Raw genomic sequence first — 12,527 nt, forward strand, 5'->3', positions numbered from 1 at the left:
CGTATTTTGGAAATGTTCTCTCAGCTCTTCTGCACAGCTTCTTTGCTTGGACAGTTTATATTCTGAGGTTTATGTATCATGAACGTAGTTTTTGAACAGCAGGTCTAATGTAAGTGGACTGCTCTGCTACAGTGATCTGTAATCTTTTCTACCTCTTTATGTATAAAACTAACAAATGTAAAGGCACTAAAAGAAGAATAAGCACTAACAGAAAACTATTTAGCAACAAAACATCGTAAGGAAGAAGTACATCAGTTTGCCAGCTTCAGTTTTAATGCATGTAGGTGGCAGCACCTGGGTGGCATTGTAGCGAGCATTCTTAATCGTTGGGATCACTGTTGAAGAGATCTGCTTCTGTTTTTCTTTTATATTCCATAGAACCAAACATTCTTTTTTACTCCATTTTCATCTGTGGGAGAAGTTACCTGTAGTTTGCACTCCAATAGTGATGCCATTTTGCTGAAGTCCCCGTTTGTGTCTTGGGAAGTCAGAGCTGAGTAGCTACTGGAGTAGAGCCAGGTTACCAACAGCAATGCACATATAATATTTGACGGTGGTGCTAAAAATACTTTGCATTAAAATATAAAGTGGTTGGGTTTTTTTGGTTTGATTTTTTTTTTTTACAGGAGATTAATGAAAACTTGAAACGTCTTCTGTCTGAAAAAGAAAACCTCCAGTCTAAACTGGATGCTGAGAAACATGTAATGAGAGCCCAGTTAAGAGACATGATGGAGAAACATGAGCTTGAAATGACAAAAGTGAAGGAGAAATATAATGCTGAACTGCATGAAATTCAAGAGAAACATGAAACTGAGCTACAAGAGAAAGATCAGGCCCTGTTCCAGCTTAAGAAACAAGTGGCAGAATTAAGCCGTAGCGGACAGATTCATTCCAAAGAAGTTAGAGATCTGGAATCTATAACCAAAGAGAAGATGGAAGATTTAGAAGGTATCCTGTTTAAACAGTTGTTACATATGAAGGGTTCCTTTGCCCCAGACTGTTAGGTATTGCATGCCGATTTCCTACCTGTTGCAAGTAAAAATACATTAAATTTGGTAGAAGAGTTATTGCCACACTAATTAAAAAGTATCTCTCATCAAATCCTATAATAATGAGGGTTATAGGAATACCAAGATCATCACATGAACAATAAATTTCTCACTGCATTTCTTATTTTACATTTTTCGGTAAATGAAGTTGTCTTGTGTAAGCGTATGACTTCCAGTGCTAAAGGAATTAAACATAGATCTTGTATTAATAATCTTTCTATGGTTTTAAATAACTTTTTGCATCTTGTTTCTTAGCACAAGTGAAATTGAAAACAGAAGAGGCCAGCAAATCTGAAGCAAAGTTTCTGAAAATGAAGGCTTGGTCTAAATCAAGAATCAAACAACTGGAGGATGAACTAAAAAACGTATGCGTGACATTACGTTTAATATTCCATACCTGTTTTAAACTACTGTGCTTGGAGATTTGACTGAACAATAAATATATGGGGTAAATAGAACATTAAAATAATTTACTCAGAGTACCTTTATATATGAATGAATGTATAAAAATTGAGTGGTGGTAAAACATTGATACAGGATCAAGTTTCAACAATAAATAGTGCAGACTGGTGCTACCAGCATTCAGGGGTAAATTTGCTAGAGATTAGCTAGTTTATTGCACTTTCCAATATTAGAAAAACAGCTGTTCTAAATATTGCTAAAAAATCAGAAAAAAAAAAGTTGCACTGACTTTGCTGTGTTTGTGGCATGTAAAAAACTCATAACTATTTTTTCTTTTAGTTTTCATCAAAGAATAATGATGTATCTGCCTTAAACAATCGTATCTCAGAATTAGAAATTGAAAATGAAGAACTACAGTCGAAACTGCAATCGTTACATGAAATTAGAACTCAAAATGGTAAAAAAGAAATCTATGTTTTTTTGCGGATGATTCAAAGTAAAGAGATAAAGAGAAATGAACTCTTTCCTTTTCAAAGTGTATCTTCTTCTTTTTAAAACAGATTCTGAAGTAATTGCATGCAACTTTGAAGAATAGCATACAGTACTTAAGTCAGAGCTACGGCTCAGCTTTTACTTCCCTGTATCAACCTGTGCATAATTCTTGTTGCATTTAGGCTTAGGCAGAATATGGGTAAACCTTTCCAGCAGTTGTGGAAGAGGCATCTTCTTAGGAGAAAAAATGAGACCAAACATACAAAATTTATCAAAGTATATACGGTAAACTTCTGAGAGCAGTGAGTTTCAAGTAAATGAAGAATCTTCTTTCCTTTTGTAAGGATTTGAGAGAGACTTTTTGCTTAAAACCTCAGATAGTTTAAAGTAGAGTTGTGTGAGAGATTTTTCTGTTTCATCTTGTGTTATTTTCTCTGATGTCCTTTTCAGTAAATAGAAAACAGTAGAATTTTCAGTTCATCAGTCTAAATTAGATTTAAAGCACTCATCAATATTTAATAATCGAGAAGACAGTTTCATGGGTTAATGGATAACACAGTCCAACAGACGTCTTCTAACTGAAATGAATTATCGTCTGAATTTTCATTTTGAATTTTTCTTTTAAGTTGATCTTCCTATTAGTTTTGTGTCCTTATGAGCCAAATTTATTATATTTTTTTGTAGAAGAATTGCTGACTAAGCTGGAAGTCTATGAAGAGCAGCAGAGGAAGTTGCAAGCTGATCTTGACCAAGTTACAAAGAGGGCAGCTTCACAGGTTAACTTTCAAATTGATTTGTAGGAGTTACTGATTAACTCTGACAGTGCTAATTAGACTTTGAAAAGTGTTAGGTAGATTTTGGAGCTGAAAATTAGTGTAGTGATATATGGAATTGTCAGTGCCAGTAGCCGTTCACTTGGATAACAAGCTGACAGGTTTTGAATTACTTGCTTTTCCACATACCTTACATTATATTTTCCCAAGCAGTTTACTGTTTATTGAGTTACATTTAACATGAGTCATCGAAATGTGTCTGTGATTTTGTGTACAATACAGAGAGCTTTCAGAAGGAAATATAGCTGTAACCTTGATAAATGTACAGCTCCGGATAACAAAGTGAGAAGACTCAGAAAATATTGTTAAAGGGCTTTAGAAGGATTAATAGTATACATTAATCACGCAACCTTTATGCAGCCCTAGCAGCAGAGCCAGTTTGAAACCATTAATTATATTTTGCTAAAAAAGAATTGTTTTTCCAAATGTTGTGGAGAAGTTAATTGTTTTGTTTTGTTTTCCTAAAATCTTAAAATAGTTTTTATTTTGATGAGAAAGCAGAAATTTTTTTTATTCTGTTCACGGAATCACGGAATAATAGATAATAGATATTTGTTATCCCACGTAAAGACAGTTGAATATTGTTTTTCAATGGAACACAGCTAAGACGAAAATGTGCAGCAAAAATATTTTGGTGAAAATAGATGTTTTTCATTTTAAAATGTTTCAGGTTGAAAGTGCAACTGGCGGTAGCGTTTTTTAATTTTGTAAAGCCGTGAGGCTTGGTTTATACATAATCTACAGTAGCAATTATTGCTTTCACAGATTTTTATTTATGCAGAGTGTTGAATTATAATGGATAGTTTTCTCTGTGAATGGCTTGCCAACTTAAAATGTTATTTCCATTTGCAGTGGGACTTGGTAAATATATTTTCATGTGCAATTTTCTCTTGTTAGGCCAGTGAATCAGGGAGCGTGGATGAATTGCAGAGTCAGCTCATGGAATGGCAAGAAAACGTACCGGAGTCCGAGGAGTCCCGTGATCAAGTGAGAGAAGAGAAATCTGCTATGGCCTTGAGAATGGCTCAGATTGAGGAGGAGAGAGAAGGTGAATCGTTTTATTTACGATACAATTACCATATTTATATATACGAGAGATATATATATATATATATATATATATACACACACACACACACACGTCTGTGTGTCTGCTGTACTTCAGACTGAATTGATGGCACACCACCACGACTCGTTTCTGTAGTCATAAGATGTGTATAGTTAGTGAAATTGCTTAAATTTGCAATTTTTGCTTTTTTTCCCCATTTCCTTGAATCTGCTTTCCGTACATTCATCTATTTTGTATCATTTTTAAGAGTAGATGTGCTTGTTCTGTTTGCCATCTGAGTTGCTGCTCTGAACGACTGCTTGAACTTACTTCGAAAGCTTATTGTCTGCGTATTGAAGGATCAATGATAAAAAGTTCACCACTGAAATATTAAAGCTGCCTGTCTAGAACGACCGGTGAAGCTGGGGAACTATAGTGTTGGTTTGAATTTGATGAATGAAGGTGTGGCTTTAGCAAGATGTATCTGAGACAGAGTTTTTCTTTTAAATATAATTAATGAGAAACCTTTCTTAAAATATCTAGTAATCTGTTAGGTCAGCTGAATAACACTAACTGGCAGTGGTTTGGAACTAGTTAAAAATATTAAATTACCTACAGAAAATAACATTTCAAGTGACCTCAGGTTTTGTAGTTTTCTAAATTACTAATAAAGAAGGTGAGGAGAGAGTGAAGCAGCTTCTATTAAAACTTGTAAAAGTTTGGTTGAATTTCAGATAGTTTTTGCTGCCTTTTTTTTTTTCTATGCCATCTAGTACTTTGTTATAATTTTTATCCCGTTAGTTAACTGTGTGGGGATTAATGGCAAATTTTAATGTGCACAACCTACCATCATAATTAATCCAGTTAGTTAATTTGAGCCTTCTCTTTTTAATCTGCGATTGAATTATTTTTCATTTACATGATCAATTTGGAAGCTCAGTATGTAAGCGTAGAAATGTTTTAAGGATCACGTCTCTCCTTTTTGGGGGATTTAAGCGTGTAATGCTTTGGAAGTGAAAAAGAATAATATTCCCTTCATTAAAACTACCTGTTATATCATCTGTGGTAACTACAGATCCACATGCAATATTAATAACAGTTGTAAAATTTCATCTGCGTCAGTCCGTGTTTAATTTTGCATTTTTTCCCCTTGGGATAAGCATGACCTTTCTGTTTCTTTTTTTCCTGCCGTTACACCTGACGAGCCCTCAGCGTCCCTTCCCCCTCCACTCCTACCCTACACTGCGATCTGGTCAGCCAGGGAGAACGTAGTTTCCCATCAGTTTTGTGCATGCAGGTTCCTGCAGCGATGGCAACTTGTAATGTACTGCTGCTGATTTCTTCCGTCGTTACTTCTTTGGAGGAAATTGCCAACAGTACCTTATAAGATTTGCCATTGATGGTACGTGGGTTTTTAGCAGTACATGTAACAAATGCTGGGTTTAACTTGGTTTTTTTTCTGCCTTCCAATACCTGTTTCTTCATTTATATTAACTGAATCATCTTCCTTCACTTTCCTTTGTGGTAACAGCTGACTCCATATTTATATTGTAACCTTATCTAGAGAAAAATCTCTTGGCTTGTTGCAAGTGGTTGTGACTAAGTAAGAATCAAATTCATTGAAATATTCTTAGTAGTACTTGCAATTCAGTAGTAGTTTTTTTTTTTTTTTGAATTATTCCATCTCATAAATTGCAGAACTTTGTTTGCATTAATATTAGCTACCAATATTTTGAGCAATGTATAAACCCACTACTCATTCCATCATAGCTCATCACGGTTTGCCATATGTGGCAATTCTCTCTTTTGGGTTGAATGTGTGGGGAGCTGCAAAAGCAGAGAGGATGATGGTATTGATTACATCTCTAGACTGGGGCTTGTTTCCTCGCAAACTACTAAAGATTGTGATATTTGGTGTGAATAGTGACACCAGCAAATATAGACACATAATTAGTTAATTTAAATGCAGCGTGTATGTGAAGAAAGGTGTTCTGGGAAGTTTTCCATTTTTTACGTTAGATATAATTGCAAATGAAAAGCTCCCTACGCTGCTGTAAAACACTAGAAGATGTATTTACTTACTAATTGTTGTTAAAGCAATGCTGAATTTAACTGAAAGTGTTTTAACACTTGCCTAAGCATTTGAAATCATTCTAAAGCTCCACTTCCTATACTTTCATTTTTCATGTGACAATGGTAATTTCATTCTTTTTTTCATTATCAAATACTTAGAAGCCTAAATATTTTGGGTTGATTGTGCTTAAAAACAGATTAATTCAATTTCAACTTCCAAGAAATTAATTTTTTTTTTTTCCTCCAAAGAAGGGGTTAAGTTCTTATCTGGAGTAATGCTTGCTCCTTGAATTGCTTCACTGAGTTCAATGACAGTTCTTCTAAATAGAGATTTAAGGCATATGATGAAAATTTGGCATTTATTTTTATGGCTTTGAAGAAGTATCTATAATGACAAAAAATACTAAAAATTGTAGAATCTATACTTGAAAACTTACACACCTTTCTTTAATGAATGCTGATAAAGTGACAGTGCCAGAAGCCAAAGCGTAATTAAAACCAGAAGTAAAATGCAATTTAGTAGTTCTACCTGAAAAGGGTCATTCATTTTTTTTTTTCCTTTAACTTTTTTCCTCTAATCTTTTCTGACAACATGTTAAGTATGTAATTTTTAAATATTACAGGAAGAACTTAAATCTAGTAGGTGTTACAGAATTGTGTTTTAAGGAAATTTGTGGTATAAGTAATCCTTGGACAACTCAGATGAAAGCTGAGTATCCCCAGTTAGGCCGAATCTCAAAGGAGTGCCTGGGGTTTGCCTCCCAGGTGCGTCGACATAAGTTCTGCAAATTGTGCATGCTGTGGGGGCAGCTCTGGATTGATGTGGTTAAATGGAAAGCTAAATTTGTACTTACCTAATTAATCTACTTTTCAATTAAAGTATGGAGCCACCTTTACTTTCATTTCTTTTCACTGGCTGTTCTGTTTTGTCTGCTTTGCATGAAACATCTATTTCCTAATCTGTTACCCCAAACATGTTTTGTCGTATCACAAAACAGATGGGAATGTACTTTAAATGACAAATCATTTCTAACAATGAACAGGATGCATACCTAAGCTGTCGTATTCTGAATTTATTCAGTGTGTTTATTTACAAGTGATTCTGTATTTGTCTTAAAAAGAATGGTATTATTAATTTATAAGATGGTTTGATGCCAGTTTGCAGTGTAACACATGCTTGTGACTTCCTCAAATTATCTGGCTAAAATTAAAGTTGAAAGGGACGTATGTCATTTCCATACAAATGAATGTGATCGTTCAGATCATAAAAACCACAGCTGTTTCGGCTGATACCTTCATCATACAAATTAGGTATATTTTAACCTGGTAAATTGAAATGAGATGTAATTTGGCCTTTTAATTGGTTGGCGTTTTTTCTTAGTATCAGCATAACCTCACCCTTTCCAGTCTTCTGTATAAAGTCTTCATTTAGAGAAGAAGTAGTAAAGTTAGACTTCGGTTTGCTTCTTCTTAGTGAGATATGTGGACTTCATTCTTACGTTCTTCGTAGTAATGTTGGAGGGAAATCACAAGGTGAACGCAATGGATTTGCTTCTTTAATCTTGTTCCTGTCAGTCATTCATAGGGACTTCAGCCTGTCCCTGGTCTCTTCTCATGTAGTAAGTGTCTGATATAAATGTAACTGCTTTCCTGTGGCACAAAACTGATTGAGGATGACTGGTTCTTTCCTGGCTGCTCTGATCCAGCCATGGTCTCAGGGCAACAGGAGCTGGAGGAGGAACTGGCCACAGCTCAAGGAATGGGCAGGCTGCAGCAGGCACGAAGAAAAAGCAATCAGACCAGCAGGAAGCTTCAGGTGGGTTAAGAGAGATAACAGTTTATTTTTACCTGTATGTTAATAAAAATATGGAAAGTGCTATTATTTATATGGTGCTTCACACTTAAAAATATTACGGGCTTAAGAATTTAGATTAGTTGTGTAACTGAAAACTTTGGTAAATTTAATGATTATGTGTGTGGTCAGGAGAAATTCCAATGGCATCGCACCTCTCTATTCCTTGAGCAACGAGTCTACTTAATTTTACACTGAAAAATAACCAGCTTCCCTCTGGAGTAATTCACATGCTTGAAGCTATGTGCATGCTTAATATGTTAACACCATTTTTGGTTTAGATACAGTCTTTACAAATCTCTGCTGGTGGAGCTTTAGTGAATAATTAGTAAGTAGTGTCAGATCATTCAGGTGTTCTTGTCGGTAGTCGGTGCTGTAACTTGCACGATAAAATGGTAATCTTTTATAAGAAGAATTAGGGTGCCATTGTCACATTAACATACCATTGGAAGAATAGTTTTATGTTTAGTTAACTCCCATACTTTACCCTGAGATTCAGAGAACCCTATTAACTGTAGAAATCAGGGGACCAATTAAGATATCGAAAAATACTATCCATTGGCTTTTCAGATGCCTGAGGATGTCTTCAAAGGCCGTGCAGGTACAAAACCTGTGGGAGACTTGGATTTTCTGGAAATAATAGCTGGAAGTTGGGCAGGTTACTCTACAGCAGCCCCATATACCTATATTTAGGCACCTGAGTCACTTGCTGAGTTTTAGGACTTCTAATTGGAATCGCGCTTTTGATAACAGAATATGTATTTTACCTTTGCTTCCTTTCTTCTTTAAATTAAACCTGATTCTCATGTTTTGTGCATAGGAAGAATACAACTTTGATAGAAAACAATGCTTTCAAGAATTGAACATCACCTTGGATAGCACTGATTCAGCTGAAGGAGAAAATATGGGAGGTTGGTGGCCAGAGTACACTTCACCTAATGCAGGTGTGATAGCGACTAGACAGTTTATTAAAGCATGCACAGCATCTGTATTTTGTGTCTATTTTTGTTTTCAAATTCAACTAACAACCCATTTGTGGTGTATTCTAATCTTTGTTGAATTTTTTGGCTTGTGTTTTCTTCCTTTTCATTTTAAAGCATGTGCGTGCTGTATGAACTGCCTAGTTTTGGTTCAGAAGTAGAATATAAATACGAGTAAACACTGAAACTGGGTGAACATTGGTGCCCATGAAATATCCTCCGTGGCAAGATCATGTGTTTTTTAAGTTACGAGTCTTGTTCCTGTGAATGTGTTTCCAATCTGTATAAGAGTTATGTTGCAATTCCATTGCTGTATGCTTTTAGTTTAAATATCGAATTCTTATTTTTCTAATGCAAATGTTTTTATATCGCTGCTAAAGGCTGCAAATATATCTTATTGTTAAAATGGAATAGACACACTTGCAAATTTTGATACAGACCAGTTTACTTTGTTTATTAATAATTGCTTAAGATCTGATCCTGCCAAGTACATGATTGACTTGTGATTAAAGTAACGTGAGACACACTATTGATTGAGCCACAATACTGTTTAGAATATTTCTGCCAGGTTCTCTGAGTTCTTGAGCTATGCAGCTTTATTTTGGTTTTTCAACAGTTAAGGCCATCTAATGTTTGGAAATGCCGGGCCTCGGGCATTTCCACTGGAAATGGTTGAGACCTGATTGTGCCCAACATTGGTGAGAATTGTGAAGAAAAAGCTGAAACCATTTCTAGATTTCAGGAATTTTAGTAGACCTTGCTTGAAATAATTTTTCTTCTTTGACTTAAGCAGGCTTACGGAGTGTGGTTGAAGAGTTAGAATTGGAAAGAAATCAACTGCAGGAACAAATTCTGTTTCTAGAAGAGCGTTGTCAGGATTTGGAAGATAGAATGCAGCTTCAAGGTAGAATGGAGGCTCTTCAGGTGAGCTTTTGTATTTGTGTAAAATCCTGCGGTGTAAGAGAATCATTTTATTCTCTTGTTTATGGTCTTACTATCATAGCCTACAGTAAGACAAAAATGTCAATTTGCATCTAGCAAAAATGTCTAAAGCCTACTTTATGCTTCATAATTATGTTGGCAGAGAGCGTACACGTATTATATTATGCTCTGAAGCTGAAGCCTGTCACTTCTGTTCAGCAAAAGTAACAGTCATTACAGGGAGAACCCTGTTTGAACGTAGGCTTTGTTATTTGCTTTGGAAACATAGTAAAAGGCAACATGATTTTCATTATTCTTTGCAGGTGGCCTTTGTCAAAAAGTCCAGAATTAGATTTTCTTCCTACTGGCATAAGTCTCCCTCTTCTTACATCCCTCAAGTTTCTTTTATATAAGTGCGTGTGTGTCTATATTACTATTTTTTTATATATATACACACACACTTATAAAAAAGAAACTGTGTAAACATATAAAAATAATAATTTAATATTCATTTATATACATACAATCTAAACCCCATATATTGATTTTATATGTACTTATATTGTAAAATTAGTCAGTGAAGGCACCAAAAGGAACAGTAAAGTAAATGTTTATCAGAAAAGTTATTTTTAATATTTCCTGATGGACAAGTTACAGTGTTTGATAATTTGTAAACCTTATTTTCACTAAATGACACAACTCATCTCTTACTCGAACTCCTTCAGGCTTGCTGCATTATTCATAGTTCTTTATCCGTTAAGTTGCACATATATAAAAAAGAATTAACGATTTTAAGATGAAAGACAACCTTCTATTATTAATTACTTGAGAATCTTGTAACAAAGCCTTTCAATACAGGTAACGTTTGGTGTAGATGAAGAAGGGCAGCTATTGAGGGCGGCACAGGTGTGTTCTGCCTTCTCCAGAATGCTAGCTTATTTGCATTAGAGGTGACAAGTTTGCCGTGTTTGTCCTATTTGCTGTTGATTCTGGATATATGTTCTGGTTTTGGTTGCTGTTGTCAGATCTTTTTTCTGGTGGTTTTATTTTTGATTTGGTGCAGTGGATCTGGCTAGAGTAGGAGATTTGTATGTGTTTTTTTTTTTTTTAAAAAAAAAAAAAAGCTGTGTGAATGGAGCTTGCTTCCTTTTTCTTTTCTCCACAATCCCCCATCTGCAGGTTTTTGCATTCCTTCAACCTGAAAAATAGGCAGAAAAAAATAAATTTGCAAGTTTGGTATTGTCCTCAAACCAACGAGGAAAGTATATTTTCAAAGCAGTAGCTCCCCCTGTTAAGATAAGTAAGCTGCCTTAACACAGTATGAGTGTGTGTGGTGTGTTGGGTATACGGCAATCATCCTTGAGTTCATGCTATCACAGCATTGCTGAAGGAGGTATTTCTGAAAGGTGGGTTGCATCTATTTAAACTAATATCACATCTCAACTTTTGGTTGAGATGTGATATTAGTTGGTGGTATTAGTGGTGTATTTTGCACTGATATCTGCTGAAGTGCTAGAATAATGGTCTCTATTACTGTGTAGGCTGTAAATCTCCTGAAGAGTCAGATTTCCTGAGCCTTTCTGAGTGTTTGTAAGTGATGATCCTCTTCACTCTTACTTTGTTGCAGAATGAAAATGAACGTTTGCAAACTCAGCTCACCCAATTACGCAGCCAACAAATGCGAGATGTGGAAAAGCATCAGATTCTGATCTCTGGCTTGAATGAGCAGCTTAAAGGGTAAAATAAAGGCTCTTTACAACTCCATACAGGATTCGCTTTCTTTGCTTTAAGCTTCTACTTAGGATAATCTCTTAAAACACTTGAAAAAGAGTTACTTAATTCCTGCTTCTGGTTGCAGTAATGTTAGTTTTTGTACTTTGAAGTTTAAATGGAAAGTGTGAAAACAATTTTTCTTTTAGGAACATAGTTTGGAGCTAATATGCCTAGAAAGCTTAAAGCAAGCTTTGTTTTCAAAATATCTAAATATGTATTATCTTCTTAGATTAAGTGACAGAAATAGCTTCCTTGAAACTTCACTTGGAGAAAAAGAACAAAAACTGTTGAGCACGACAGAAAAATTAGAACAAATTGAAACTTTGAGGAAACAGCTTCAAGAAAAGGATCTTCTGAACAAAGAGCTTGGTGAAAAGTTTGTGCATACGGAGCAAAAAGTAAGTTAAAGTTATTATTAAATAGTATTTAATTTATTAGAACTGGTGAGCATTAGCCGTAACTTTCTATTTGCGTACCAGCAGCTATATTGCTGAAGGCTTTTGCTCTGTTTCTTTACATTTTTGTTTGCTTCGTGTAATTGCTTTGCTTTAAGTTGGGCGTAAGGATTTCTTAGACCCAACACTGAGCTTTGCATGGAAGTATTTACATTTTATTAGGATGATAAGTTACCCTCATTTATTAATTTCAAAGTATAAACTCCGCTGTTTTGTAAATTAAATATGACAAATCTAACATCACAGTTTTAATATAGTTCTATGTATTTCTATCACATTGACTTTTATTTTTAATACTAAGCTGAATGAAGCCTTAAAGAAGTGCAGTGTTTATGAACTGGAGAACGCTGAGCAGAAAACAGTCATCAGTGATCTAACAGAAAAAGTTGCTACACTGAAGGAAAAGGTAACTCGTCAAAATAAAGGGAAGAAACCTTATGTTCTTTTGACATGGTCCATTTAAATGTCAGCAAAATAACAGCATTAGCTGCTAAAAATTTCATACACCAAACTTTCTGTAGGCTAAAACAATTTAAAGAATAACATGGTTATCTTGTGACAGTTGGGGACAGATTGATTATCTTAGATACTCGTTCTACATGTGGAGTGTAACTTCCGTTCTCCCTCTAACGTATGTTTGAAGTATTCT

The 12,527-nt window shown here is 35.0% G+C and overlaps 1 protein-coding gene across 5 annotated transcripts in view; it reads left to right on the forward strand.

Annotated features, from left to right (window-relative positions):
* The window catches only part of LOC128909590 (golgin subfamily B member 1-like), a 46,682-nt gene that overhangs the window by 13,593 nt on the left and 20,562 nt on the right, over positions 1-12,527 (forward strand). For 2 of the 5 annotated variants that reach the window (XM_054201480.1, XM_054201484.1), the window contains exons 10-20: positions 627-948; positions 1,305-1,414; positions 1,791-1,908; positions 2,628-2,719; positions 3,674-3,824; positions 7,604-7,713; positions 8,570-8,693; positions 9,520-9,653; positions 11,278-11,387; positions 11,653-11,821; positions 12,180-12,284. In XM_054201480.1, the coding sequence (XP_054057455.1) occupies positions 627-948; positions 1,305-1,414; positions 1,791-1,908; positions 2,628-2,719; positions 3,674-3,824; positions 7,604-7,713; positions 8,570-8,693; positions 9,520-9,653; positions 11,278-11,387; positions 11,653-11,821; positions 12,180-12,284 (1,545 nt within the window). The remainder of the gene's footprint in view (positions 1-626; positions 949-1,304; positions 1,415-1,790; positions 1,909-2,627; positions 2,720-3,673; positions 3,825-7,603; positions 7,714-8,569; positions 8,694-9,519; positions 9,654-11,277; positions 11,388-11,652; positions 11,822-12,179; positions 12,285-12,527) is intronic. The other 3 variants (XM_054201481.1, XM_054201482.1, XM_054201483.1) reach the window with 3 other exon arrangements.

This window comes from Rissa tridactyla, chromosome 4, assembly GCF_028500815.1.
Source record: "Rissa tridactyla isolate bRisTri1 chromosome 4, bRisTri1.patW.cur.20221130, whole genome shotgun sequence".
Classification (NCBI taxonomy): domain Eukaryota; kingdom Metazoa; phylum Chordata; class Aves; order Charadriiformes; family Laridae; genus Rissa; species Rissa tridactyla.